This window comes from Hyaena hyaena, unplaced genomic scaffold, assembly GCF_003009895.1.
Source record: "Hyaena hyaena isolate Hyena2069 unplaced genomic scaffold, ASM300989v1 scaffold_57, whole genome shotgun sequence".
In the NCBI taxonomy this organism is placed as follows: Eukaryota; Metazoa; Chordata; class Mammalia; order Carnivora; family Hyaenidae; genus Hyaena; species Hyaena hyaena.
Window position 1 is genome coordinate 3172646 of NW_024080690.1, and position 26988 is coordinate 3199633.

Consider the following 26988-nt stretch of genomic DNA (forward strand, 5'->3'; position numbering starts at 1 on the left):
AAATGCTTTCTGAAAGTCTGAATGATTGATTCTAATATCTATTACTGCTAGATTATATCTATGTCTTCAGGAAATATAGACCCAAACAGATGGCAGGGCATAAACAAAGTCTTAAAAAAAGGAGATACAACTGATTATGAAACATGGAAAAATGTTCAACCTCAGGAGTGATCAGAGAAATGAAAAATAGGGTGAATTTTTTAAATTAACGAGTCTATACTAATATATTTATAAAACCTGTTTCAGCTTTCGAAGTCTGATGAACACATTCATTAATGGCAGTAATGTCATTGATTCAGTCTTTGGAAAAAAGTTAAATGTGTGTATAACCTTTCAGTGCTGCCAATTCTGGTGATATTTTTAAAAATTCAAATTACAGGAGAACCTAGTGGCTCAGTCAGTTGAGTGTCCGACTTTGGCTCAGGTTGTGATCTCACAGTTCGTGAGTTCAAGCCTCACATCGGGCTCTGTGCTGACAGCTCAGAGCCTGGAGCCTGCTTCGGCTTCTGTGTCTTCCTCTCTCTCTCTGCCCCTCCCCCACTCACATTCTGTCTCAGAAATGAATAAACATTAAAAAATATTTTTAATAAAAATAATAAAATTTTAAATTATAGAATAAGGCTTCTGCACAAAAATGCTGGTTATAGCATTTTTTTTTTATTCACCATTTCAGAAGGTTAAGACAAAAAGACATTTATTTCTTGGTCATGCATCCTGGGCCTAGAGGTGGGCAGGGCAGGCTTCCTCCACACATCCCCTCAGGGACCCAACGTTTACTTGTGTCTCCTGAGTCCTCCAGTTGCTAGGGCCTGTCATCTGCATGCAGCCAGCTGGAGAAAGGACAGCCTGGGAAGTTTGGGGGGGGCGAAACCCAGAGGTGCTGCTCATCACTTTGGCACACTCACATGGCCACACAAACTGCCAGGCGTCTGAGAACTACCAGCCACATGCCTGCTTTGGTGACTTTGGGTGGATGGCCAATGGCCTCTGCCACAGATTACATGGGAGCAGTGGAGAGGGGAGACAAAAACTGCCTTTCTATTTTCTTTTTTTTTTTTTTAATGTTTTATTTATTTTTGAAAGAGAGAGACAACGTGAGCAGAGGAGGGTCAGAGAGAGAGGGAGTCACAGAATCCAAAGACAGGCTCCAGGCTCTGAGCTAGCTGTCAGCACAGAGCCCGACGTGGGACTCGAACCCACAAACCTGAGATCATGACCTGAGCCGAAGTCGGACGCTTAACCGACTGAGCCACCCAGGCGCCCCTGCCTTTCTATTTTCTAATGTAAACAGACGGAGAAATAAATATGTGAACATCAATGGTCCACAAGTAGGTTTTATGATATCAGAAAATCTAGACGCGAGCATGGTCTCAGACCACAGCTTCATCCATTAATGACTAGAACCCATCCTGCCCCAAGTAAATGTAATGTGGAGAATATTCTTGGAAATTCTCCCAGCCTTGGGGGTGACCAGGATGGGTATGCCCCCGAGGAAAAGCAGGCCTGTTGTAATAACAGTGCTGACAGTTTAGGGAGGGCTGGGAGGGCTCATGTAATGGCGGGTTCTGTTAACCACTGTGGTCTCGGTAGCCACGAGGTAGGTCTAGCAGTGAGTTTATAGAGGGGAAAACAGACTCAGTGTGGCCAAATAACTTGCCAAAGTCACCCTGTTGGCAAACAGAAGGTTAGTGTAACACTGGCGAGAAGCACCCTTGAAAGGTTTCTGCAAATCCCTGGGCAGAGAGGGGGTACATGTTTGCTTGTTAGGGAGTTAAAGTCCTGAATCTAGAGTGCTGGTGCTCAGGCCTTTATAATACAGCGAAGTTACACAGAATGCATCAGCGATGGTCATAGGTGCTACTGACACCCAGCTGAAATAAACTCCCCCACGTGAAACTGAAATCCTAAGATGTATTTGCGTGCATTCAATTTCCCAGAGCAAGTTATGCCCCTTAAGTGATAGTGGATTTGCAGCTAAATTCCCCATAACGTAAGCTCGTATGGTACCAAATTCAGACAATTTTGACAGTACTTCCTTTAAGTCTTTGTGGAAAGGTAGTAAGAAACTGCAATGGAAGTCTAGGTACAGAGAAACTTTTAAAAGCCATCCAGCAGATGGTGCCAAAGAATCTCTGAAGAGTTCTGGCCTGTAATTCTTGCCTTTAAAATTTTCTTTAATTAACTTACCAAATATCGTTGAACCAATTTAGAGATGAAATAAAGAAACTTTTAAAAAATTCAGTAAGGGCTCTATTATACTAGGTTTCTCTTCCATAGATTATGCCTTTCAGAAATGCTGTGGTAGGTTTTCTGTTTCTTACCTGTGATGTGTTTTCCCCAGCACCTCTGGACACTCACCTTAGGACCTTGATAAAGTTATTCACTTTTTATGTGTTCAATCTGGGGGGGCCTGGGTGGCTCAGTTGGTTAAGCGTATGGGTTTGGCTCAGGTCATGATCTCACGGTTTGTAGGTTTGATCCCCACATCAGGCTCTGTGCTGACATTTTGGGGCCTGGATGGAGCCTGCTTCAGATTCTGTGCCTCCCTCTCTCTCTCTGCCCCTCCCCCACTCATGCTCTGTCTCTGTCTCTCTCAAAAATAAACATTAAAAAGTTTTTTTTAAATGTGTGCAGTCTGTCTGATTACCCCAAGGAGCATGATTGAGCTGCTATTTCAAACCCCTATGGGGCGCCTGGGTGGCTCAGTCAGTTGAACGTCCGACTTCAGCTCAGGTCATGATCCCATGGTTTGTAGGTTTGTGTCCCACATCGGGCTCTATGCTGACAGCTCAGAGCCGGGAGCCTGCTTTGGATTCTGTGTCTCCCTCTCTCTCTGCCCTCCCCCTGTTGACACTGTGTCTCTGTCTCTCAAAAATAGACATTTAAAAACATTGTTTAAACCCCTGTGATCTGTAAAAACAAAACAAAACAAAAACCCACCACTTAGCTACTAATGAAGCTCTTCTTCCTTAAAAAAAGAAAAAAATCTACAAAGAGCACCACCATCCTGGGAAAACAGTTATCATTTTGGAATATTTGCAGCTCTCTCAGAATTAGAACTTGGGGGGTGCCCGGGTGGCTCAGTCGGTTAAGAGTCCAATTCTGGATTTTGACTCAGGTCGTGATCTCATGGTTCGTGAGTTTGAGGCCCATGTCAGGCTCTGTGCTGTTAGCACAGAGCCTGCCTGGGATTCTCTTTCTCCCTCTCTCTCTGACCCTCCCCTGCTTGCTCACTCTGGTGTGCTCTCTCTCTCAAAATAAATAAATAAACTTTAAAAAAAATTAGAACTTGGCAGCTGGAAGGGGACTCTGAGATCATTTTATGGGTGAGAAAATGGGGAAGCAGGAAACCTGCATTGACTCCAGACCCCCCAGGCAGAACTGAAGCCTGTATCCTCATTTGCTCTTCTCACTTCTAGATCCTTGGAGTCAGAAGGAGGTTAGTGCCCTGGGAGGGTTGAACTGCATATCAAAACTTGAAATACACTTTCTGTGTTTTGGTGACCCCTTGCCACATCATTTTATATGACTGTTGTCTTTCATTCCAGCCTTCAAATTCTGTCTCTACAATAAATAGTTGTAATTTTGATTCTCTGCTTCTTAATTTGGGGCATAATGGAGTCCAGAGAATTAGTGACAGTATCTATTCTAGTCTCAGCACTACTAAAAATAAAAGATTCCATACACTTTATCTTTCCCTTTTTTAAAAAAAGAATGCTTGACCATTGGTGTATCTGCCTCCAAAGGATTATTATTAGACATTTCTTTTTTAAAATTTTTTTACATTTATTTTTGAGAGACCAAGAGAGACAGAGTGTGGGTGGGGAGGGGCAGAGAGAGAAGGAGACACAGAATTGAAAGCAGGCTCCAAGCTCTGAGCAAGCTGTCAGCACAGAGCCCGATGCAGGGCTCGAACCCACGAACTGTGAGATCATGTCCTGAGCTGAAGTCGGACACTAACCGACTGAGCTACCCAGGCGCCCCTAGACATTTCTATTAAGGGAATGAACAAGCTAGCCTTTTCACTATGAAATTGCTTTTAAATAATGAATTGTATTATAATTCATATAATTGTACTTGTAGATTTCAAGTTCTGATCATGGAGAAGTACCTTCTATTGGGCCAAACTTCCCCACAAATAACAACTCTAGACAAAATTTAAGTAAGAACTACTTGAAGACATTGGAGACAGGCAGAAAGCAGGGAGATGTAGGAAGAGACTCAACACTTGGATGAAGGGAAGTGCGCTGGGTGATTTCCCCATTTTTTATGGCTTTTACACTGACAGCACGCCGCTGTTCTTGCCAGATAGAGTAAACCCAGATATAAACCCTGCTCCTCAACTTGCTGAATTGGAAGAAGACAAAGATTAGAAGAGCCACAGGATCTGGAAAGTGGAAGAATTACTGAACGAGAGAAACAGAGAAGGTGAGCACCACGTTCTGTGTATAAACCTCCCAAATCACTGGCTCGCCCTGTGCTCCACGTGTTTGGACTCCATGCAGCCCAGCCAAGGTTAAGAAAGTGCATCTGAGATTTCTGCTACCACAGGAGACTGAAGTTTGACTTGTGTCACACCACGTGCTTAAGAAAATGATGTGTGGGTGACATCAGAGATAATGAGGGACTAAGGATCTCTGAAAGTTTGTCCCTTTATAAAAGCAATGAAAAGCTTGTAAAAAAAAAAAAAAAACTTTCAAAATGAACTTTCAAGACTCTGGATATTAACCAGTCTTGCAGCAACCTAAAGAGCGTTTACTACAGAATAATGCCTGGATCTCAGTAAGAACACAAGGTTGCCTTTCATCTGCCCCACTCTCCTACTCTGTTTCCAGCTCAGCAGTTGCCTTTGATTTTTTTTTTTTAATGTTTTATTTATTTCTAGGAGAGAGAGAGACAGCATGAGCAGGGGAGGGTCAGAGAGAGAGGGAGTCACAGACTGAAACAGGCTCCAGGCTCTAAGCTGGCAGTCACCACAGAGCCCGATGCAGGGCCCGAACCCACGAACCGAGAGATCATGACCTAAGCGAAAGTCGGATGCTTAACCGACTAAGCCACCCAGGCGCCCCAGCAGTTGCCTTTGAAATTCAGGGCCCACATTCCTAGTACTCTAGGGAACAGATGGAGCTGGAGGCCTTTCAAAATCTCATTTCCAAAAATTGAGATTATCCTTTGATTGGGCTAGTGGTTCCTTGGAATTCACCACTAGAAAGGCTTTCCTTTTTTTACCTGGGCCAGAGTTTGCCCAGTGTTAAAAGCCTCTTCCTTGGGAATGTTGTTAAAAAGTATTTGCAGTCAAATGTTTTAATATAGCTGCCCCAGGCAGTAAATAACAATGAAGCAAATAACAGACCAACCTGAAAGCCTCAACAGTAAAACTAAAGAGAAAAGCTCCAATGTATTTCTGTATTTCCAATCTTCAAGGCCATGTGCGTATGTAGGGCTTTGCTCAGCAAAGACTGCAAGCAGGAAGTGAAGGCTAAGGCAGAGTGGTAAATTGGCTGGACGGGTGTTGAAGATGTACCTCACCATACATACAAGAACCTTGACAAATACTGGGAGATTTACTGGTTCCAAGAATTTAAAGAAAATTATGTCCACTAATTAGCTGGCCGCCAGATGCCTGAGAGACTTTAGTGGCCCTGTATCACAAAAACTACAAATGTTACAGAATTAGTTCAAGAGAAGTCACTAAACAAGCAAACATTAAAACAAGCAGCAACAACAATCTCTAAGGAGAGGATAAAATCTGATTTCCAGAGTTATCACATTACTTAAAATGTCCAGCTTTCACCAAAAAAAAAATTACGACACAAGCAAAGAAATAAGGGGGAAAAAAGCAATCAATATAAAATGTTCTTGAGGGGTACCTGGGTGGTTCAGTTGGTTAAGCCTCTGACTTTGGCTCAGGTCATGATCTCACAGTTTGTGGGTTCAAGTCCTATGTTGGGCTCTGTGCTGACAGCTCAGAGCCTGGAGGCTACTTTGGATCCTATGTCTCCCCTTCTCTCTGCCCCTCCCCCTGCTCACACTCTGTCTCTGTCTCTCTCAAAAATAAACATTAAAAATTTTAAAATAAATTAAAAAAAACATTCTTGAGAAGGACCAGATGTTGTACTTGGTAGACAAGAACTTTAAATCAGCTATTTTAAATATCTTCAATGACCTAAAGGAACCATGTCAAAAGAACTAAATAAAGTATGAGAATAATATCTCACCAAATAGAGAATATCAGTAAAGAAATAACAATTATTTAAAAATAAGCCAAATAGAGGATGTGGAGAAACGGGCACCCTCCTACACTGTTGGTGGGAATGTAAACTGGTACAGCCCCTCTGGAAAACAGTGTGGAGGTTCCTCAGGAAACTAACAATAGAACCCCCCTATGACCCAGCAATAGCACTGCTAGGAATTTGCCCAAGGGATACAGAGATGCTGAGGCATAGGAGCACATGTACCCCAATGTTCATAGCAGCACTCTCCACAATAGCTAAAACATGGAAAGAGCCTAAGTGTCCATCAACGGACGAATGGATCAAGAAGATGGGGTTTATCTATACCATGGAATACTACACGGCAATGAGAAACAATGAAATCTGGCCATGTGTAGCAACATGGATGGACCTTGAGGGTGTTATGCTGAGTGAAATAAGTCAGGCAGAGAAGGACAAATATCATACGTTTGCACGTATAGGAGGACTAGGAGGAACTTAACTGACGAACAAGGGGGAGAAGAAGGGGGGAAATGGTGGGGGAAAGGGAGAGAGGCAAACCATGAGAGACTCTTGAATGCTGACAAAAACTGAGGACTGATGGATGTTGGAGGGGAGGGGGGATGGGCATGGAGGAGGACACTTGTGGGGATGAGCACTGAGTGTTATGTGGAAACTAATTTGACAATAAACTATTTGTAAAAATAAATAAATAAATAAAAATAAGCCAAATAGAAAGAAAATAGAAATACTCTTCTCTTGAAATGTACAGGGGCAGGGCGCCTGGGTGGCTCAGTCAGTTAAGCATCCAACTTCAGCTCAGGTCATGATCTTACAGTTTGTGGGTTTGAGCCCCGCGTCGGGCTCTGTGCTAACAGCTAGCTCAGAGCCTGGAGCCTGTTTCAGATTCTGTGTCTCCCTCTCTTTCTCACCCTCCCCTTCTCATGCTGTCTCTCTCTCAAAAATAAATAAGACATTAAAAAAAATTGTTTTTAACGAAATGTGAGGGGCGCCTGGGTGGCTCAGTTGGTTAAGCACCCACTTCAGCTCAGGCCATGATCTTGCAGTTTGTGAGTTCAAGCCCTACATTGCTCTGTGATAACAGCTAAGAGCCTGAAGCCTGTGTCTCCCTCTCCCTCTGCCTCTCTCCCACTTGTGCTCTGTCTCTCTCTCTCTCTCAAAAATAAAAACATTGAACAAAAATTAAAAAAAGAAAAATACAATAACTGAACTGAAAAATTATTATTAGAGAAGCTCAATAGCAGTTTTAAGCAGACAGAATAAAGGATCAGTGAACTTGAATATAGGTCAACTGAGATTATTCAGTCTGAGAAATAAAAAGAAAAATGAACAGAGCTTCAGAGATCTGTGGATCAAACATATCAGTAATGTGTAACAGGAAAATCTGTAAGAGAGGAGAGTAAGAAAGAGGCAGAAGGAATATTGGAAGAAACGACAGCTAAAAACTCCCAAATTTGATGAAAAGCATTAATCTACACCATCAGAAAGATCAATAAACTCCAAGTGGTATGCACTCATACAGATCTATGCTGAAATACATCATAACCAAATCGTCAAAAGATAAAGAATTTTGAAAGCAATAAGGGAGAAGTGACTCATCACATACGGGAGATACTCAGTAAGATTAAAAACTGATTTTTCATCAGAAAACATGAGGGCTAGAAGGCAATGGGATGACATATCCAAAGTACTGAAAGGAAAAAACCTGTCAACCAAGTATTCAGTATCCTGGCAAACCAATCATCAAAAATGAAGGAAAAATAACGACACTCTCAGATAAACAAAACCAGAATTACTTGCTAACAGTATTGCCCTACAAGAAATACTACAGGGAGTCCTTCAGGGTGAAATGAAAAAATACTAAACAGTAACTTGAATCCACATGAAGCAATAAATAATACCAGTAAAGTTAATTATGTAGGTAACTACAAAAGACAATGTCAATTTATTTTTTGTTTGTAACCCCTTTCCATATTATCGTTTCAAAGAACAAACTTTTGGCTCACTTCCTTGATGTATGTGAAAGCATGATGTAGTGCCTCACACAGGGCTGTGCCCTGAATTGGCACTCAAATAATTATCTATGTAGAGTGAATGTGATCATCACTGCGCCTCTTCTAGATCACCCCCCACCCCTGTCCTACCCTGTTATCCTGGGTCAGGCTAACATGCTGGGTTTTGTTCCTAAGACCTTTTGTAGGTATTTAGTGGGAGCTGATGACATTTAGAATCACAGATGTGGGGTGGAGGTGGGAAAGGAAGAGAAACAGCGCCAAACAAGCCAACAGCCAAAATAAACATATGAAACCCCACAGGGCAAGCAACATGGTGTGGGGCACCACGAGGGACCCAGAGAACCCTACAGGACAGCTTTGGGATGACTGTTTCAGACCGGGTGCTGCTTTGACTGGGTGTGAAACAGACTTCGATAGCAGAATTTCCTGTCTTGTTTTGCATTCCCTGCAGGGAACACAAGTTTATCAGCAAAAGCACTGGTCCCAGGAGATGGCAATTGATTGTCAAAAAACTTTACAAATATTGGGGCGCCTGGGTAGCTCAGTCAGTTAAGCATCCATCTTTAGCTCAGGTCATTATCTCTCAGTTCATGAGCTCGAGTCTCGCATCGGGCTTGTTGCTGTCAGCATGGAGCCTTCTTTGGATCCTCTGTCACCCTCTCTGTCCCTCCCCGGCTTGTGCTCTCTCTCTCTCTCTCTCAAAAAATAAATAAACTTAAAAAAAGCTTTACAAATATTTTCTTTAGATGTGTAGACACCCCCCCCCAATCCATGATATTCTGGAATATTCTCTTGAAAACTAAATATAGAGGAAAGAGAAGAGGTAATATAGAGGATAAACTCATTTTGCTCAAGTCAAGAGTTGGTTTTTGTAGCCTTAAGTATAGGACACTTGGCTTATTTTCAGTCTGCTTTTAAACAGCCCTGATAGGTTCTGGGCTTGGGTGGGGGGAGGTCTGCCTTGATCACTGTGGATCAAGGGCAGTTGGGGACAGAGAAGGAGCAGTACTGCTGGTGCACTGGGGCCTTAAAAGGTTAATTCACACCAGCCACCAGAGCACTAAATGGAAGGTAGCCATAGGATAAGGGCAACAAACAGAAATGAGTAGATGGGGGGGGGGGGGGGGGGGGAACCCCTGTTAAAATTTAGAAATGCTTGGGGGGGGAAAAAAGAAAAGAAAAACAAAACAGAGAAAAACTCTGTTACCATAACTAAAATTCCTGAAATCCCATGCTCTTGTATTTAAGTGAAAATGTGGAAGGCAGTCTGTGCTGGGAAGCAGCACCGCTCTGGGAGCAGCCTGGAGACTACATACCTTGGGCAAGTCACTCAACCATGTCCAGATTTGGCTTTATGAATCCACGGAGCAGGCAAGAGAAGAAAAAAGAACGCTTGCTTACCTCTGCCGACGTCTGGTTCCCACTGCACAGCCAGAAGAAGGCTGACAAATCCTGGCCTGCCAGGGGAGGTCACCATGTCAACACAAGGTGGGATAAAACACATACTAAACATGGCCACAGCGGCCAGAACCAAATCTTTCATTAGCGGGGACCGAGGGGTAAGTGAAGGAGGCCAGGGTGTGGGATGGAGGGGGTGGGGAACCAGGCTTTGGCATCGCGTGTGGTGTCAATAGCAAACACCTGAGAGACCTGGGCAGACAACCACAATTTCCATAGGCTTCCTGGGATTGGGCTGCTGCTGCCTGGTCCCTTCTACCTGGACAGGGAGAAGCAATCTGTTGCCTTGCTCTCCAAGATTTCACCAGGAATGCAAAATAAGATCACACAGGCCCTGCTCTACTTCCTGCCGCAGGAAGGTGGAGGGAGACGCCCAGTAGGATTTCCTGGGTAAGGGATGCTCAGGTGGCCAGCCTGCACCATGCCCTCGCTTCCCAGGGGACTCCAACTCTCCTTTGCACCTTCCAGTGGGACACAGCTCTTGCTCCCAGACTGTGCAGTCTTCTTAGCTCCATTCCTCGGGCTGTCAGTGGGCTCTGCTAAGTGAAATGCGGAAAGGAAAAATAGATTTGAGGCTTGGCCAGACTTGGTGTGCACCATGACATCTGCAGTGTTGCCTTCTGAAAGCATTCTTCCAGCAAGAACTTAAATAATGTTTTCCAGGAGCCTGGGGCTGAGGCCATCTGGTTCCTCCCACAGCCCCTGGATGCAGGGGACTTCAGACCACTAATGTCTGCCCTTCCCAGGGGGATTGCCCACCGACTTCCGCGAGGGATCCGATGTTCTGATAACCCGGCCTCCGTTTAAAGGAGTTTCTCCTTCTGTCGGGGGTGGGGAGGACTATCAGTTAGGAGGACTGTAGATTCTTGGTCACCGTTCATGTGTGTTCTTGTTCCCCACTAGCATGATTTCGAAGGACACTCTACTCAGATGGAGAACTTAGTCCAAGTTTATGAAGCCCATCTCCCGGCCGTGCTGGTCCCGTTCTCCGAATGAGGTGGAGGAGGGTCGCAGTGAGTGGGCTGCGAAGCGGGGCAGAGCTGGATGGGGAGCGCCACGCCGCCGCCGCGCGCCTCAGTCTCCCCAGCGCGACAAGGGGACGATCAGGAGGGCTCCGCCCGGGACGGGTGGGGGACGCACGACCCGGCGCGCGTGCGGGACACACCGGCCGCGCGGCCTCGGCCGCCCTTGCCCGCGAGGCCCTCCGGATGCCCGCGCTCGTCCTCGGCGTCGCGCCCGGCCTCCTCGGGGAGCCGCGCGGGTTGGGCGCGCTCCCAGGCGCATTCCTGGCCGGGCAGCCCCTCCTCCTCGGCCTCGGCCCCGGGGCTGGCGCCTCCCCGCCTCGCCGGGGCTGTCTCGTGCGGGCGGCTGCGGACGCTCGTGGCCCGCGCGCGGCGCACCTGGACCCGAGACGGCGCCGCCCGCGCTCCGGGGCTTCCGCCGCCCTCCCTGCGCGAGCCGCTCCGGGGCCGCGCGGCGCCCTGCACCCCGCGGGGCGGCCGCGGCGTGGGCCGGACCGAGGCGCCGTCCCCCCTTCCCCAGCCCAGCGGTTCCCACTGGCAAGATGGTGCCCAGCTGTCTCCGCGCGCTCCTGCTGCTGCCGCTGCTGCTGCTCGCCTGCCCCGCGTCTCGGGCTTCCCAGGTCAGTGCCCTCCCGCCTCTCGCCAGCCCCGCTCGCCCGGGACCCGACGCCAAGTCCGGACCACCTGGGCTTACCGCTTGCGGGGCTTGGAGCCGGTTCACGGGGTTCCCCCCCGCCCCCCGTCTGTCACCTGAGACGCACCGCGGGGCCGGGCGCCTGGGAAGACCCGGGCTGGTCCCGCCGTGGGTTCCGTGCGACAACCTCGGTCCGCTGGGGACTCGTGGGCTGGAGGAAGGTTTCCTCGGGATGTAGGGGACGTTGGGCTTCGGTGGGTCCCCGGGGGGGGGGTGTCCCGGTCACCCCGTTAGGTTAGAGGCTGTCCCCGCCCTCCAGCTCCCAACATTCAAATTTCCAACTGAAATCTCATTCCCACCACTGCCGACTTTTAAACGCGCGCGGACTTTGTGAGCGGCGTTTGCGCTGCAGCACAGGCAGAGCGGGGTCCGGAGGTCCCTGAAGCCGCCTCGCCCCGCGCCTGCCGGGCCTTAGATTTGGGGCTACATTTTCTTTCCCACACGGACACGCGGCTTGCTGCTTCGTTTTTCTCTCCTTGCCGTTTATATTTGTTGGAGCCTCCCTGGATTTATTTATTTGATTAGATTCACTTTTATGTTAACCAGTAAGAACCGATGATTAAAATTAAAAGAATGCAGATGAAATTGAGTCTTCGGAAGGTGGAACTGGAATTGCTGAATTCAGAGCCAGCAACCACCAGACAGGCTCTGGCCGCCGGGGACCCCTCCCCCTGTGATGGGCGTGGCCCGTGGGCAAGCGGGGGCGGCCACCCCAACAATACCATCCACAGCAGTGACAGTAACCCAAGGCGGAAGGAAAGCACGTGCTTGCCGAAAGCCTGATGACTGCCAGGTTCTTTGCTAAGCACCTTCCAGGCTCTTAATTCTCAGAGCAGCCCTGTGAGGCGGGGGCCACTGTCATCCCCGTTTTGGGGAGGAGGGCCTCACCCAGGGAGATTGTGACTTACTCGAGGTCACACAGCCAGGAAAGAGTGGAGAAAATTCAGTTTCTCTCCTTGAGTTCCAGACCTTTTCCCTTCCCCACGCATTTCGTGTGTAAATTCCTGAACCAGGAAGGCACACTCATGGTCACGGAGAAGCTCCTGGGGTGCAGGAAGGGACTCCAGCCAGGGAGAACTCAGTTCAGGCCTGCATTGAGCGGTATCAGTGCAGAAGTGATCAGGCACACCGCAGAAAGTCGCTGAGCCACCAGGCAGCAGAAGCTCGTCTCAGGCCACAGTGGACCCACCAACAGAGCAATGGGTCTTCCACCCGCTTTGCAGAATACAAAACAAAATGAAACATCAGGCTTAGAGCTGAGGGCCTGAAGCACAGGGCAGGTGCATGCAGTCGGAGCCCTCAGAGGGCTTTAGACCAGCCTCTGTGGACAATTCCTTTTGCTCCCTTTCCCTCTCACAAGGCTCAGTGAGGCAGGGACAGGAACCAGATCTCCCAGGAACGGAGCTGAGAGAGCTCACTTTTCTGCCTCTGCAGCGGCCACAGAGCCAAGCACTGCCAGGGTCTCACCTGTTTTCCGGGTAACCCGGAGAGACAGCAGTAGGTCCCATAAGATGAGACAGTGGCAGGGCAGGCCCCCCAGCGTCTCCTTGCACATCCTGTCCCTCCCCTCTGAGGGCTCCGACTGGATGCACCTGCTCTGTGCTTCCGGTCTCCTCTCTGCCCTTGTGTGTTCTATGATGGCCCTGTGAAGGGCTCTGGAATAGGACCGATCACGTGTACTGGGGTTTTTCGATAGATGTTGAATTTATTGTCTCTTCTCCAAGATAGGGCCCCAGGGCCAGGCACCATATCTGGGATTTTTACCCAGGGACCACATATAGCAGGAGCTCAGCAACGTGAATGGAGTGTGGCCATGCTGGTGCTGGTTTGAGCAGGACCAAGCTGCGCAGTCTCTGGGCTGCATATCACATCACCTAGGAAGCCTCTAGAAATCTTGATGCCAGCCTCATCTCAGAGAATCTGATTCCACTGGCCTGGGTCGGGGCTCAGGCATTAGTATTTTTAAAAATTGTCCCTAGTGATTTTAATCAAGCGGGTGCCTGAGACCCAATACCCAATGGAACCCCATCCTTCAGAGTTAAAAAGCTATGGACCTAGGAAAGGGCCATGGGCAGAGGATTTCAGAGTAGACAAAGGATTGGAGTCACGAGGACCTGAGGTGACGTGGCGTACCTGGAGTTGACCTGATCTGAACACATTATGAGCCTGGGGCTCTTGAACCCAACAGTAAGATCTGCTAGCTGGTGGAGACTCAGCTGATGTTTGGAGAATGGATGGCACCCATGGGACTATCTCTTGCCACAGAGGAGATGGGTGGGGTACACGGCAACCTACGGACCTCTAGCTAGAGGCAGCAGGAATTCCTCAGGGTAGCAGTGCACAACCCTGTCTGGGCTTCCTCTGTTTACCAGGAAATGTGCTCACTTTGTTATTTTAGGTGAAAGCCCAAGGGAAGCAAGATGGGTGTGTGTTTTTGTGTGCATGTGCACCTGCCCATGTGCCAGTGCCTGTGATTGCAACTGTGTCTGTGTGAGTGAGTGCTTGTATTTATGATCGGGTGTGTATGTGCATGAGTACCTATGGTGTGTCTTCATGTACGCGCTCGAGTGTGTGTGTGTGTGTGTGTGTGTGTGTGTGTGTGTGTGTGTGTGTTACAGAGTAGGGGCAGGGGAGGGGGAGGCTGCTTTCTGCAAGGGTCTGGAGCACCAATCTCATGGGGATGGACAGTATCATCTCCTCCCCTGCAGTCCTCCATGGCTTTCCAGTTGTGTCCTTGTCAGCGCATCTGTCCTGAGTCACATTGCAGGGGTTTTGTGATTAGCTGGATGGGAGCGGGTGGTCGTGGGGAAGGGGAGCAGGTTGAGCAGTGTGACCTGGGGGTCCCATGGGTGGAGGGCCTTTCTTAAAACCGCTGCCCACTCTGTGGCCTTCCTGCTAGAAGAGAAACAGCCTCGTTGGGGAGACCACTGTAACAACCCCCTCACGTCCCCTCCCCCCGCTAGCCCTAGTGAGAAAGGAGGGCAGGGTCTCAGCATCCTCCTTGCCTGTGGGGTGGTTCAGAAGGCTTGCCCTGGTGCAAAACTTCTCTTTGTGAAGGTTCTCTTAGATACCTTCTCCCATTTGCTTTTTACGGTTTAATGATTTTTAAAAAATGTTTTTGGTATACATTTCCATGATTTTTACCATGGAGTTATATTCTATTTGTGGCAACCACCACCACAGTCAGGATACTGTTCCATCAGTCCAGAACTGATCTGTCCTTCATCACTGTGGTTCTGTCTTCTCCACGGTGTCATGTAAATGGAATCAACAAGTGCATAGCCTTTTGAGTCTGGCGTTTTAAATTTAGCGTAATGCGTTTAAGAGTCTTCCATGTTATTTTAGTCTGTATAGTTGTTTTGCTAATGCTATAACAGTCATATTCCATGGCATAGGTGTACCAGTTGTTTTTTTTTTTAATTAGGTTTATTTATTTTTGAGAGAGAGACAGAGCGTGAGTGGGGTAGGGCAGAGACAGAGCGAGACACAGAATCCGAAGCAGGCTCCAGGCTCTGAGCTGTCAGCACAGAGCCTGACATGAGGCTTGAACCCACAAACTATGAGAGCATGACCTGAGCTGAAGTCAGATGCTTAACCAACTGAGCCACCCAGGCATCCCAGTGTAACACAGTTTGTGCATTGGTTCGCCCACTGAACTGAATGATACCTATGGTGTCATTTCCAGTATTTGGTGATTCAAATGGAGTTGCCATAAACATTCCTGTACAGCTGTGTGTGTGTGTGTGTGTGTGTGTGTGTGTGTGTGTGTGTGTAAATATTCTTTTCTCTTGGGCAGATATGTAGGCGTGAGATTGCTGGGTCATATGGCAAATGCATTCTTAACTTTGTAAGAAACTGCCAAACTATATTCCATATTAGTTGTGTCATTTTACATTCCCACCAGCAATATATACAAGACTGTGTTACTCTACATCCTCACCACTTAATATTGTCCGCTTTGTTTGTTTGTTAATAAGTCATTCTGATAAGTATGCAGTGGTATCTTACTGTGGTTTTGACTTCCACTTCTCTAATGACTAATAACATTGAGAATCTCTTCATGTGCTTATTTGCTATGAGTAGTCTACTGGGTAAAGTTCTGTCCATCTAAAAAATGGATTAATTTCTGGGGTGCCTGGGTGACTCCGTTGGTTAAGCATCAGACTTCAGCTCAGATCATGATCTCATGGCTTGTGAGTTCAAGCCTCATATCGGGCTCTGTGCTGACAGCTCAGAGCCTGCAAACTGCTCTGTATCTCTCTCTCTCTTTCTCTCTCTCTCTCCTCCTCCTTCCTCTCCCTCCCTCCCTCCCTTTCCCTCCCTCCCCCTCTCTCTCTCTCAAAAATAAGTAAACATTAAAAAATGGATTAATTTCTTATTCAGTTTTGAGTGTTCTTTATATATTCTAATTTCAAGTCTTTTTCAGATATGTGAACTGCAAATACTTTCTCTCAGTCTGTAGCTTGTTTTGTTTTGTTTTGCATTTTAATTTAGGTCTGTGATCCATTTGGAGTTTATTCTTGCATAGAGTGTGAGTTTTATATTGGGGATCACTTTTTGCATATAGATTCCCCATCGTTTGTTGAGAAGATGATTCAATTGCCATTAAATTGTCTCAGCAACTTTGACAAAAATCAGTTCATGGCATGTGTATGGGACTATTTCTGCCTGTAACACACTATCTTGATTACTTTAACTCCGTAATAAGATTTAAAATCAGGTAGACTTTAAGATTTTGTTATTCTTTTCCAGAATTGTTTTGACTATTCTAGTTTCTTTGCCTTTCCATTAAAATTTTAGAATTAAGGGAACCTGGGTGGCTCAGTCAGTTATGCATCTAACTTTTGATTTTGGCTCAGGTCATGATCTCACAGTTGGTGACATGGAGCTGAGCCCTGTATTGGGCTATGTGGAACATGCTTGGGATTCTCTCTCTCTCTCTCTCTCTCTCTCTCCTGCTGCCTTTCCCCCACATGAGCACTCGTGCACTCTTTCTCTCAAAAACAAAAATGAAAACATTAAAAAAATAAAATTTTGTAATTAGCTTGTCTATTTCTTAGAAACAAGAAATCCTATTGGAATTTTTATTGAGATTAAATTAAATCTATTGATCGACTAGGGGTGAATTGGCATCTTAACAATATTTAATCTTCCAATCTGTGAATTTATATGTCAGTCCATTTATCTAGATCTTTGATTTCTTTCATCAGCATTTAAAAATTTTCAACGTAAATATACTTTGTTAGATTTATACCTAAGCATTTCATCTTTGGAACTCCTTTAAATGGTATTGTTTTATTAAATTTTCATTTCCCGTGTATAATCCTAGTATATGAAAATCTCATGTATTTTCCGTGTTGACCTATTTATTATCCTGTGGCATTGTGGGACTTGCTTATTAGGGAGTTTTTTTGTAGATTCTCTCAGATTTTTTAAATAACGATTATATCTTCTGTGAATATGCGTAGTTTTATTTTTTCTTTCCTATTTATGTGCCATTGGTTTATTTATTTAGCTTTATTACACTGACTAAAACCTCCAGAACCATGTTGGATAGGGACATGAACATCCTTCCCTTGTCCTAGAATTTAGGAAGAAAGCATTCGTGTTTTTTTTTTTTTTTTAACATTTGATGCTAACTATAGGTTTTTCTGTCATGTTAATATTTCCATTTATCAAGTTAAGATTTCCTTTGAGTCATAGTTTGACAGAGTATTTATTATGAATGGTTGTTGAATTTTGTCACATGCTATTTCTGCTTCACTTGGTATAATCCAGTCTGTTAAAAAGGTGGATGATTTTGATTGATTTTCTAATTCTGAAACCCGCCTTCCTGTCCCAGATAATCCTAATTGGTCTTATTTCTGTATTTATGTATATATTTTTCTATATTTCTGGATTCCACTAGCCAATATTTCATGAATATTTTTGTCTGTGTTCATGAGGGATATTGGTATATAGTAGGGGCCAGCAAACTATGGCCTATGGGCCACATCCAGCCCACTGATGGTCAGATCTGGCCACACCTGTTCATTTACATATTTCTGCAGCTGCTATAGCCCTATAATTGCAGAGTTGAGAGGCTGCAACAGAGAACATATGGGCTTCAAAAAATAAAGTGTTTACTCCCTGGACCTCTGTGGATAACATTTGCTGACCCTTGGTTTATAGTTTTCTTCTACTCCCTTTGCCTGGTTTTGTTACCAGGGTCATGCTGGCTTCATAAAATGAGTGAAGTGTTCCCTTCTCTTCAGTTTTCTGGAAGAGATTGTGTAGGATTTGTGTCAGTTCTTGAAATGTTTGATAGAATTTACCAATGAAATCATGTGGGCCTGGAGATTTCTTTTCTGGAAGGTTTGTTGTTGTTTAAAAATTTTTTTCTTAATGTTTATACAGAGCGCGAGCATGGGGAAGGGACAGAGAAAAAGGGAGACATAGAATCCGAAGCAGGCTCCAGGCTGTCAGCACAGAGCCTGATGCAGGGCTCAAACTCCCAAACCACGATCATGACATGAGCTGAAGTCAGACGCTTAACTGACTGAGCCACCCAGGCGCCCTCTCTCCCTCCCTTTTCTGGAAGGTTTTAACTATGAATTCAATTTCTTTGACAGATACAAAACTATTTAGGTTAGGTTTCTCCTTTGGGCAATTTTTGGTAGTTTGTGGCTTTCAAAAAATTTGGTCTGTAGTCCTCTCTCTCGAGTCAACTGCTTTTAAAAACCCTGGCGATTACTCCACATTTCTAAACAACTGATCTCCTGTAACGACAGATACTTTATGCCATTGTTCACTGCAGAGCCAAGCAGTCTACTATGATTAACTTCTCTTCTTGTGTAAGTAATTCTTCAGTCGTCCTGAAGTTTTTCCCCTTTCCTCTCAGTCAAATACATAAGCACAGCGGTTTCCAGAAGCTCTTTCCTATTCCACATTCTGTCCAGGCTGTTTTCCCCGGGAGCCTGTTCTCGCCCGTCCGGCTGACCCTGACTTTGGCTGCCGGCTCTTCGGAGCTGGAGTCTATGTTTTATAGATCATATGTCTTCCTCTTTCTTGGCTCACTCCCTTGTTTTTCTGAATGCATCCTCAGGAAAATGATGTTTTACTCTGCTCTCGAGAGGCGTTCCGAAGTCACGGCCCTACTGTAGATAGTGCCCTTTTCCTACACCGACCCTTGAAAGCAGCCAGCAGCACACATTATGCCCAGGGTGTCCTTGGGGAACACCCTCATGTGGGGCTGCGGAGCCTGTGGGGAGCGAGGCCAGAGGAAGAGGTAAGAGCTGGTGCATCCAGTGTCCCCTCCTGACCAAATCGGGAGAGGGAGGTGGAGGAGAGGATGCGAGACTGTTGAGACTACTCCTTGGTCTGTCATGAATGCCATGGAGAAGGCACATGTGCCCGGAGTCTAGGCTGAGATGGCTTGTGGGTCACTTCAGAGCTCAGATTGCAAGGACGCCACGATTGACCAGGGCTGTCTGCACAAATCCATGGGGATGGGCTGACGCGACAGGGACACGTGAAGCACCCAGATCTAAAACAGGCGTACAGGGATTCTCCATTCTTTGAGAGTTTGTGTTGTGCCGCTTGGCTGTCGTGAAAGCCCTAACATTAGGACCTGTTTTCACTGTCTGAAAGAAATCCGGGGAGGATTTTTGCTTTTAGAAAAAAGGCGAAAAAGCGGTCCGCGTTGGTTTCACAGTGAGCAGCGAGGGTTGGCGCCACCACGCTCCTTCTCCGGGAACCACACTCGGCATCTCAGCATCCAGCCCCCAGAGCTTCCGGCTGTGCCCCCAGAGCATCTGAGCTCCAAGCTTGGTGTGGGGAAGCTTGAAAAAATTTCCGTTGAAATTAATGGTGGTTGCATCTTCGCTTTAGGCCACTTTGGCTTACAAAGGGTTTCCTAGGAACCCTTTACTTTCACAGAGCTAGAGGGGGGGTGGGGGGGCTGAGCGGACCTTATCTCACAAAACAAATGTCTGGTGCCTCCAGTGGCCCAGGTCCCAGGATCAAAACAGACAAGGACCTTGCTTTTGGTTTCAGAAGAGCTGCCCTGTATATGAATTTGGCAGACCTGGGTGACAATTTGAACTAGGCTCAGCTGGGCCGTTCTGCTGATGTGCTCCAGACCCAGCCCCTCCGGACTGGAAGCCTCATTTGTCTGCGACAGCTGCCGGGTGAGCTGGGCTGGCTGCTCTAGGGTGGCCGCACGCAGCCTGTCAATCTCCAGCACGCTAGCCTGGCCTTTCCACATGGTGCCCATGGCCGTGGGCCAAGACTGAGCACGAAGCACAAGACTCCTTGAGACTCTGTTCAAAAATGAACCTGGGATCTGGGGTTGATCCAGCTACTGCGACGTCAGCAGATCAGGACAAAACCGCCATTGAAAAGATAGTTTGTTATTTTCAGTTCCCAAGAAGATGGGGCACGCCTGGCCTCATGAGGCCTCAGGAGAGAACAGGCAGAGAGATAGAGCAGGAAACTTCTAGAAAGCCTTTATTGGGGTTTCTGAGGGAAGGAATGGGTAAGACAGGGTAAGGGAGCTAACCAAGTTGAGACTGGCAAATTTGACTAATCTCAGCAGGGTTGTCCCTATAGTTGCCTGATCCTGACCCTGGGGCTATGGAGAGGGGGGCCTGGGGTGAGAGGGGGTGTTAGTGTCTCCCTCGCGCAAGAGCCAGATAAAGAGGCGGGGCATGGTTCTGGATTGGTCAGCTTGCACATCAGAGGTGTGCAGGGAGGTGTTCAGAGTGCTGAGTGGTTTGCTGCCTCTTGGAATTTGCTAGCCCTGAGAGGGGCAGTCCGTCCCAAGTCAGCAGGACCCCAGATGTCAAAACATCAGACAGAGAAACTAGACAACATGGTTCATCTAGATCCAGCCTTGGAACTGGTGTATCGCTTCCACTACATTCTCTTGGCCAAAGCAAGTCACAAGCAAGTCACGAGGCCAGACTAGATCCCAGAGGTGGGAAAAAAGATATCCGTCTTTTGGGGAAAAGCAGCAGTCTCCTTGCAGATGATGTAGATGGCTGGGGTGGGGGTGGGGGTTGGACTGTGGCTGTTCCTGCAAACTTCCCATCACAGTGACCCAGAGATTTCCTCTGCACAGTCACTTGTCTTTAGACAAATGTGTGCAGTCAGAGTGAGGAGGCGTGGCAGAGAGGCCTTCCCGGCACCTTGGGCTTTCTCCAGCGGTCCCCTCCTTCCCCTGGCACCTTTAGGAATGAGACTCGAGTCCTGTCAAGGACACCACTAATTACAGAGAGGAATGGAGGCTCCCTTTGCTCCCATAGGATAGCTTCTGGCCCCAGTTTTGGGTGGTGGGTATTGACAGTGTGAATGGTGAAGAATGAGGTGTGGCCTGCTAGGGAAGGACAGTGTGACAGGGCGGCACAGTACTTTCTTGGGTCGGCCTGGAGCCTTTTGCCCCACCAGGCCTGCTCACACTAGAGGACCAGTCCTTTTTGACACCACACTTGATTCCAGGCAGACCACACCATCTTGCTCTGTGCAGCTGCTGGCCTCACCATCCGGGCACCAGCCCTCCCGCCGTGCCTGCCCAGGCCTGCCTCCCAACCAGCTGCCCCTGCTCCACGTGTCCCTGGAGGAATGGCCATCTCCTGACTGTTGACAGAAGCCTGACTGTTGCTGGGCACTCCCTTGATCCGGAGGGACAACGGTGGGGCTCCTGGGCTGTCGCCAGCCTTCGCGGGGCTTGTGCAGCCCTGGGGCCCTGGGAGAACATCAGGGCAGACTCTCTGGGTGGGTAGAACTTTCTACATCCTTTCAAACCCTCCACCAGAGTCTTCCATGCTTCTCAGTAACTGCCTAGGACCTAAAATTAGGCCATTACATGCATTTTCATGAAAGAAAAAAAAAAGTGCCTATACTTTGACAGGACTCACATCTACCCATCTCAGTAAATAAACTCTGTACCTCAAGGAAGTAATCGTTTATTTTCCCTGCATGTAGGAAAACGTGTGCCCCTGTGGCAGTCTGGGCACCAGAACCCCCCTAGGGAGGCAGCTAGATGGGAAGAAAGGCCCCACGAACTCATCCTGATGATGGATTTCCAAGTTACATTGAGATATGACATCAGAGAACTGGAGGGCTAGGGAGAGGTTGGTGGCAACTCAAGGCACCCAAAAGTCCCCACGCTGCTTGCTGGCCCCACTGTTGCCCTCTGGATTGGCCAACGACTCCGACATTTCTCTTTATGCTAGAGATTAAAGTGCCTCTAGACCCCCCGCAGAAGGGGAGGGAACACTGCCAGCCCAGGAGAAGCCCTTCCCTCTGCTGCCCTGGGCTGTGTTTCCCATCTCTGCAGGAGGGGCTGCGGTCAGAGAGCATGACCTGCAACCAGGAGCACTGCCCAGGAAGCTGAGAGAATCGATGCTTCTCAGCTTATTTGAAGAAAGGGAAAGCACTACAGAGTTCCAAGGCAGGGAGAGGTGTCTGTCATATCGGAGGCAAAAAAGAAACAGAAAACCTGCTTCCAGAGATGCATCAGACACCAATCAGTCATTTACACTGTAGTGAGAAAACATACACACAAGTTAGAATCAGCTGAACATGTCAGTATCACCTCAGAGACTTCTGTGATTTAGGCCTTTTGTCTGATTGCATGATTCAAGATTTTACCCTTTCAGAAGTTACCCTTACAAACAGGTGAGATAATGTGTTCATTCAGCAACTCTGTCCCGAGGGCCAATCCTGCTGCCAGGCCAGGCACTCTTCTGGGCCTGAGGAGGCAGCATGACCCAAGGCAGTTTAGCAAGTGGAAAAGACTCAGAGCACATGGTCCATGTCTTGCCTCCCACTCTTCCTGGCTAAGTGCCCTAGGGCAAGCCCCTGCCTCCGATGACTCAGTTTCCTCCCATGAAAGGTGAGGATAACAGACATATGCTTCTCACAGGATTGTAGCAAGGAGAAAATGAATGGCGTTCAAAGAACAGGTTCATAATAAGTGCTCAGTATGTGCTAGGGGAGGGGAAGCAGAGGCAGACACAGACCCTGCTATCACACAAAGGAGAGAAAAACAAGAGAAATGTGAAAAGTATCATAAGGCAGATAACTGGAATGGGGTGCTGTTTTGAAGGGAAGCCAGGAGGCTACTATACCTTTAGTAGGCAGGTACTCTGTGATAAGAGGGCTTTGAAGTGAAAGTGGAAAGACAGAGCCTGACTTCTGAGGACCCAGGGCAGATTTTCTGGACAGAGGAAACCGCCAGTGCAAAGGCCCTGAGGTGGAAACAAGCTTGCTGGGGTGTGTGGAGAAACACAGATGAGGTCCAGACACCGCAGTTCAGCGGATGGAGGAAGGCACTCAATCTGGGCACAGTTGGCAGTGGCAGGACTTGATCACACAGGGCTCTGTAGGCAGAATAATGGCCCCCAAAGATAGCTATATTCTTATTCGTGGAACCTGTGAATCTGACCTTGATTTTAGCTCAGCGAGACCCGTGTCAGACTTCTGACCTACAGAACTATAAGATAATAAATTTATGTTGTTTTAAGCTGCCAACATTATGTTGATTTGTTCTAGCAGCAGTAGAAAGCAAATACACTCAGCTCCACAGTCAGGGAGTTGGCCTTATTGGTAGGGAGACATTGGTGGGGGTTAAACAAGGGTGTGATGCGGTCTGGCCTCTGACCTCTGTCTTTGGGAAGCACGGGTCATAGGAGGGAAGGTGAGGACATGGGGAGAGCAGGTGGGACACACGTGCGGTGGTCCAGGACAGATCATTCCAGTCTTGCCATTGCCTGCCTGCCCAGAACCACTTGGGCTTGTTGACTAGTGAGGGTAGGAAGATCTGGAAGCATAGCACATCTTTTATTTAGCCTTCACAATCATCCAGGCTAATTCTTACTCTGAGAATAACGACTCCCAAGATGCCGAATCTCTCACCATGTCCAAGCTCAAAGCAGCCATTTCATCTGTTCCGTTAGCTTTGCCCGCACTGCCCGTGGGGACCAGGCTTTCCCTCCAGTCTGTCCTCTCTCCTTCCCCTCTTCAGAGAAGTCAACCACAGGACACCTGGTTTTCTGGTAAAACCCAGATGTCGATTTGCATGAGTCACATGAATCTGAGGTCCTCTGTGAACGTGAGCACACATGTATACCACATACTGAAGCAACCAACAACCGAGTGAGAACGTTCCTAAAGGGTCTATGTATGTGGCAGGGGACAGCCCGCGGAACTGAGGGGGCCACCAGTAGACTGGGTGCCTTCTCTGAGACCCTCATCCTGGTTCTCGTAGGCTGAAGAAAGAGGCAGAGTTTGCTCTCTGAGTGGATGGGCTAGATGCAGTGTGGTGCATAAGGTAGCCATGCCATCCTCCAACTGGGTGTTCCTTAGCCTCAGTTTCTCTAGCTGTAACATGGAGATAATAGTGCCCGCCTAGTAGAGCTGCAAGGAGGACTGACTGAGATAAAGATGGTTCTGTTTTCTACAGCAGTGCCTGATGTGAAGTAGGGTACTTGGTAAATATCTGTGGAACCCTGAATAAATGGATGGATGGATGGATGGATGGATGGATGGATGAAAAGATGCTCTATATTAAATTTTGCTTAACATGCCCCATTTCTGAGGTTCTGAGGTCCTCCGGTTGTGGAGAGAGGCGAGGGGAGGGCCTATCAGGTGGGCTCCAGCAGGGGACTATGGCTGGTTGTGCAGCACGGCTCTGTGTGTGTGTGCGTGTGTGTGCATGTGCGCGCGAGCATGCGCATGTGTGCGCTGAGCTCTCTGCTGGCTGGGTGTTACGTTCGCTGAAGATCATGCCGGTGCTGGTAAGGCACAAACAGGTCTGCAGGTGGGTGGTGGCTAGACAAACGTTAGCTGGGCAACAAGCGGTTAGCAGGCAGATGAAAGAAAGAGGGCAGGTTTGGGTGGTAAGATCAATACGATTGTCCTGACCTCACATTTCATTCCTTCATCCCTCATTCATTCATTCCTTTGTTGATTCATCTAGTATGAGTTCAGAGCCTCTTCTCAGTGAGGAGGGTACCCAGACGTCTGAAAGTGGTTTTCTGCTCTCAGGCATGCAGAGCAGCCCAGGCAGTGGTGGGCTGAGAGGGTGTCCAGCAGAGGCTGCAGTAAAACAAGAGGAGTCAGGAGATGGACAGAGGCAGGGCTCATGGTGGCTCTCCATGTCACCCTATGACATCCGGATCTGGAGAAGGCATGCTGGGGTTTAAATCCTGGATGTGTCACTATGGCCAAGCGACCACTTGGCTTCCTTGCCTGTAAAGTGGGCATAAAAACGTGCCCACGACCTGGCGTTGTCGTGAGCATTTAACCAGTTACTTGTGTGAAGTGTGGTGACGGTGCTGACTCTGGATTCCCTCTGTCATCATCACTCCCGTGGTCATTTTAAAAGCTATACAAGATGGGGAATTGGGGTGTAAATATAGAATTATGGTCCAGAGCCCCAGAAGGGGGCTCCAGCTGGAGGACTGCAGTCGCTAATTTTATGTGTCCACTTGGCTAGACCATGACACCCAAATGTTTGGTCAAACACCCAGGATCTAGATTTTGCCATGAAGGTAGGTTTTAGACGTGATTAGGATCAAACCAGTAGACTTTGAGTAAAGCAGATGCCTTTCATGATGTGGGTGGCCCCCAATCATAAGACCAGGATCCACCAAGATGGACAGAATTCTGTCTCCAAATTGCCTTTGGATTCAAGCTACATCAACTCTTCCCTGGGTCTTCAGTCTGCCACGTGCTTTGCAGATTTTGACTTCTCAGCCCCCACAACTGCATGAGCCAGTTCCTTAAAATAAATCTGCCTCGCATCCTCTGTCTCTCTCAGTATGCTGTGTGCGTACACAGTTGTGCATTCTGTTGGTTCTGTTTCTCTAGAGAAGCCTGACAAAGGCCTTGGCCAGCCCCCCAAGCAAAATTCGCTCACTTCCCCCAGAAGCATCCACTTTCTCTCCTCTTCTTGGGTGCTGGGTAGAGGTCACTGGGATGAGAGAAGGTGAAGGAGTGATAACCCTCCTCTGACTTGCTCTAAAATTAAAATAACTTCTGGAGAAAAAACATGCACGAATCCGATATGACTCAGACGCGGAGGGCTTCGAGCCTTGGCTAGCAGGCACACATTTGGCAAGTGTGCTCTGTCCTTTCATAGACCTAACGGCATCAAAACATCTGTGTTCCCATTAACAAAATGCTGACATGACACATAATTGTGGCTTAGAAGCAACCAGCTCAGGAAACGGCCCCTCTGAGGTCTGAGGGGTCATCTGTGGCCGCCTGGAGGGGTCTCGGGTTCTACTGTCAGCAAGGTGGCTCTCGGGGATTGTCACTGTCTCAGGACCGTCACTGTAAGGAAGACCACTGAGCCAGGTCTTGTGAGAACAAAAGCCTCAAGGACCACCCCCATCCATGCACACCCTTGGAGCTTCACCCATGCCCTTAGGTACCTTGAGAGCAGGCTCTTGAATTTAATTTACAAATTGAGCCCACATGGCCAGAAGGCATGGATGTAGTGGCAGGGGTCAGGTCCTCTGCGTTCTGGCATGGTGATGGGGTGACCTGAGGTGGGAGACACATATGGCCTTTGTCTTTATCCACCCCTGGCTCAGCAGGAAGGGTGTTGAGATATAAAATGGCTATGGAGGCCCACCTCTACTGGGGTACCGGTTAGTTTCAGAGAAAGGCGAGTGTTGTAAGCTCTGATGAATGTCCATTAGATCCTCCAGAATAAATATTAGGGGAGAATGGGTTGGGGAGAAGGTGGGCAAGATTTCCCCGTGGGGTAGCAGGGTGTGTGGAATATGGTTCTGTGGCTGCATGACTTCCAAGAGCTTTAGGACCAGTGCCCCCACCTTCCTGGCTCTCAGCACTGGCCTGTGTGTTCCAGAATCATCTAAGCCACCTCCACCCCAGCTTGGGAACAGCTAGGCATGGTGACTTCTGTTGCTACTTCTTGCACTGGCTCATGTCTTTCTCTGCAAACCCTCCACTGGGATTGAGCGACATGAAGTGCCCACCCATTTGGATTGAACACGGACAGCATAAATCCTGGTCTTTTCTCCTCAAAGATGGAATAGTTTCTCTGCATATCTCTTCTTGGTCCCATTTCAAAGAAGTTATTAACTCAAAGAAGTGGAAACTATTTTTCGTTATTTATTGTCAATGGCATAAGCCAGGCATGGAGCCAAGGTTTTGAACGGATGGAAACTTAAACCATTTGAGGGGATCTCCTTAGAAAAATATTAACAATGCAGCACCTGGGTGGCTCAGTCGATTGAGCGTCCGACTTCAGCTCAGGTCATGATCTTGAAGTTGGTGAGTTCGAGCCCCACATCGGGCTCATTGCTGTTACCACAGAACCCACTTCAGATCCTCTGTTCCCTTTTTTTCCAGCCCATCTTAGCCCCTCCCCTGATTACTCTCTCTCTCTCTCTAAAAAATAAAAAGCATCAAAAAATTTAAAAAAAGGAAAAGTATTAATAAAAATGAGGGCCCCTTGAGGGCCCTGGAAGAGGCCTTGAAAGTGGGGGCCCCAACGTGGTGACCTCCGCAGCCACTGGGGTATGCCCCCCTTCCCTGTGTGGAGCCCTCCC

General features: G+C 47.8%; 1 protein-coding gene and 1 long non-coding RNA gene across 2 annotated transcripts in view; one reads left to right on the top strand and one right to left on the bottom strand.

The window, feature by feature from the left end:
- Positions 1 to 9962, bottom strand: part of LOC120231533 — a 32669-nt gene extending 22707 nt beyond the window's left edge. The window contains exon 1 of the long non-coding RNA XR_005528350.1: positions 9650 to 9962. This is a non-coding gene — a long non-coding RNA (uncharacterized LOC120231533). The remainder of the gene's footprint in view (positions 1 to 9649) is intronic.
- A 268-nt stretch (positions 9963 to 10230) lies between these two features.
- The window catches only part of FBLN7 (fibulin 7), a 45834-nt gene continuing 29076 nt past the window's right edge, over positions 10231 to 26988 (top strand). Inside the window, exon 1 of the mRNA XM_039231776.1 lies at positions 10231 to 11348. Coding sequence (XP_039087707.1) covers positions 10659 to 11348 — 690 coding nt within the window. The 5' untranslated portion in view covers positions 10231 to 10658. The remainder of the gene's footprint in view (positions 11349 to 26988) is intronic.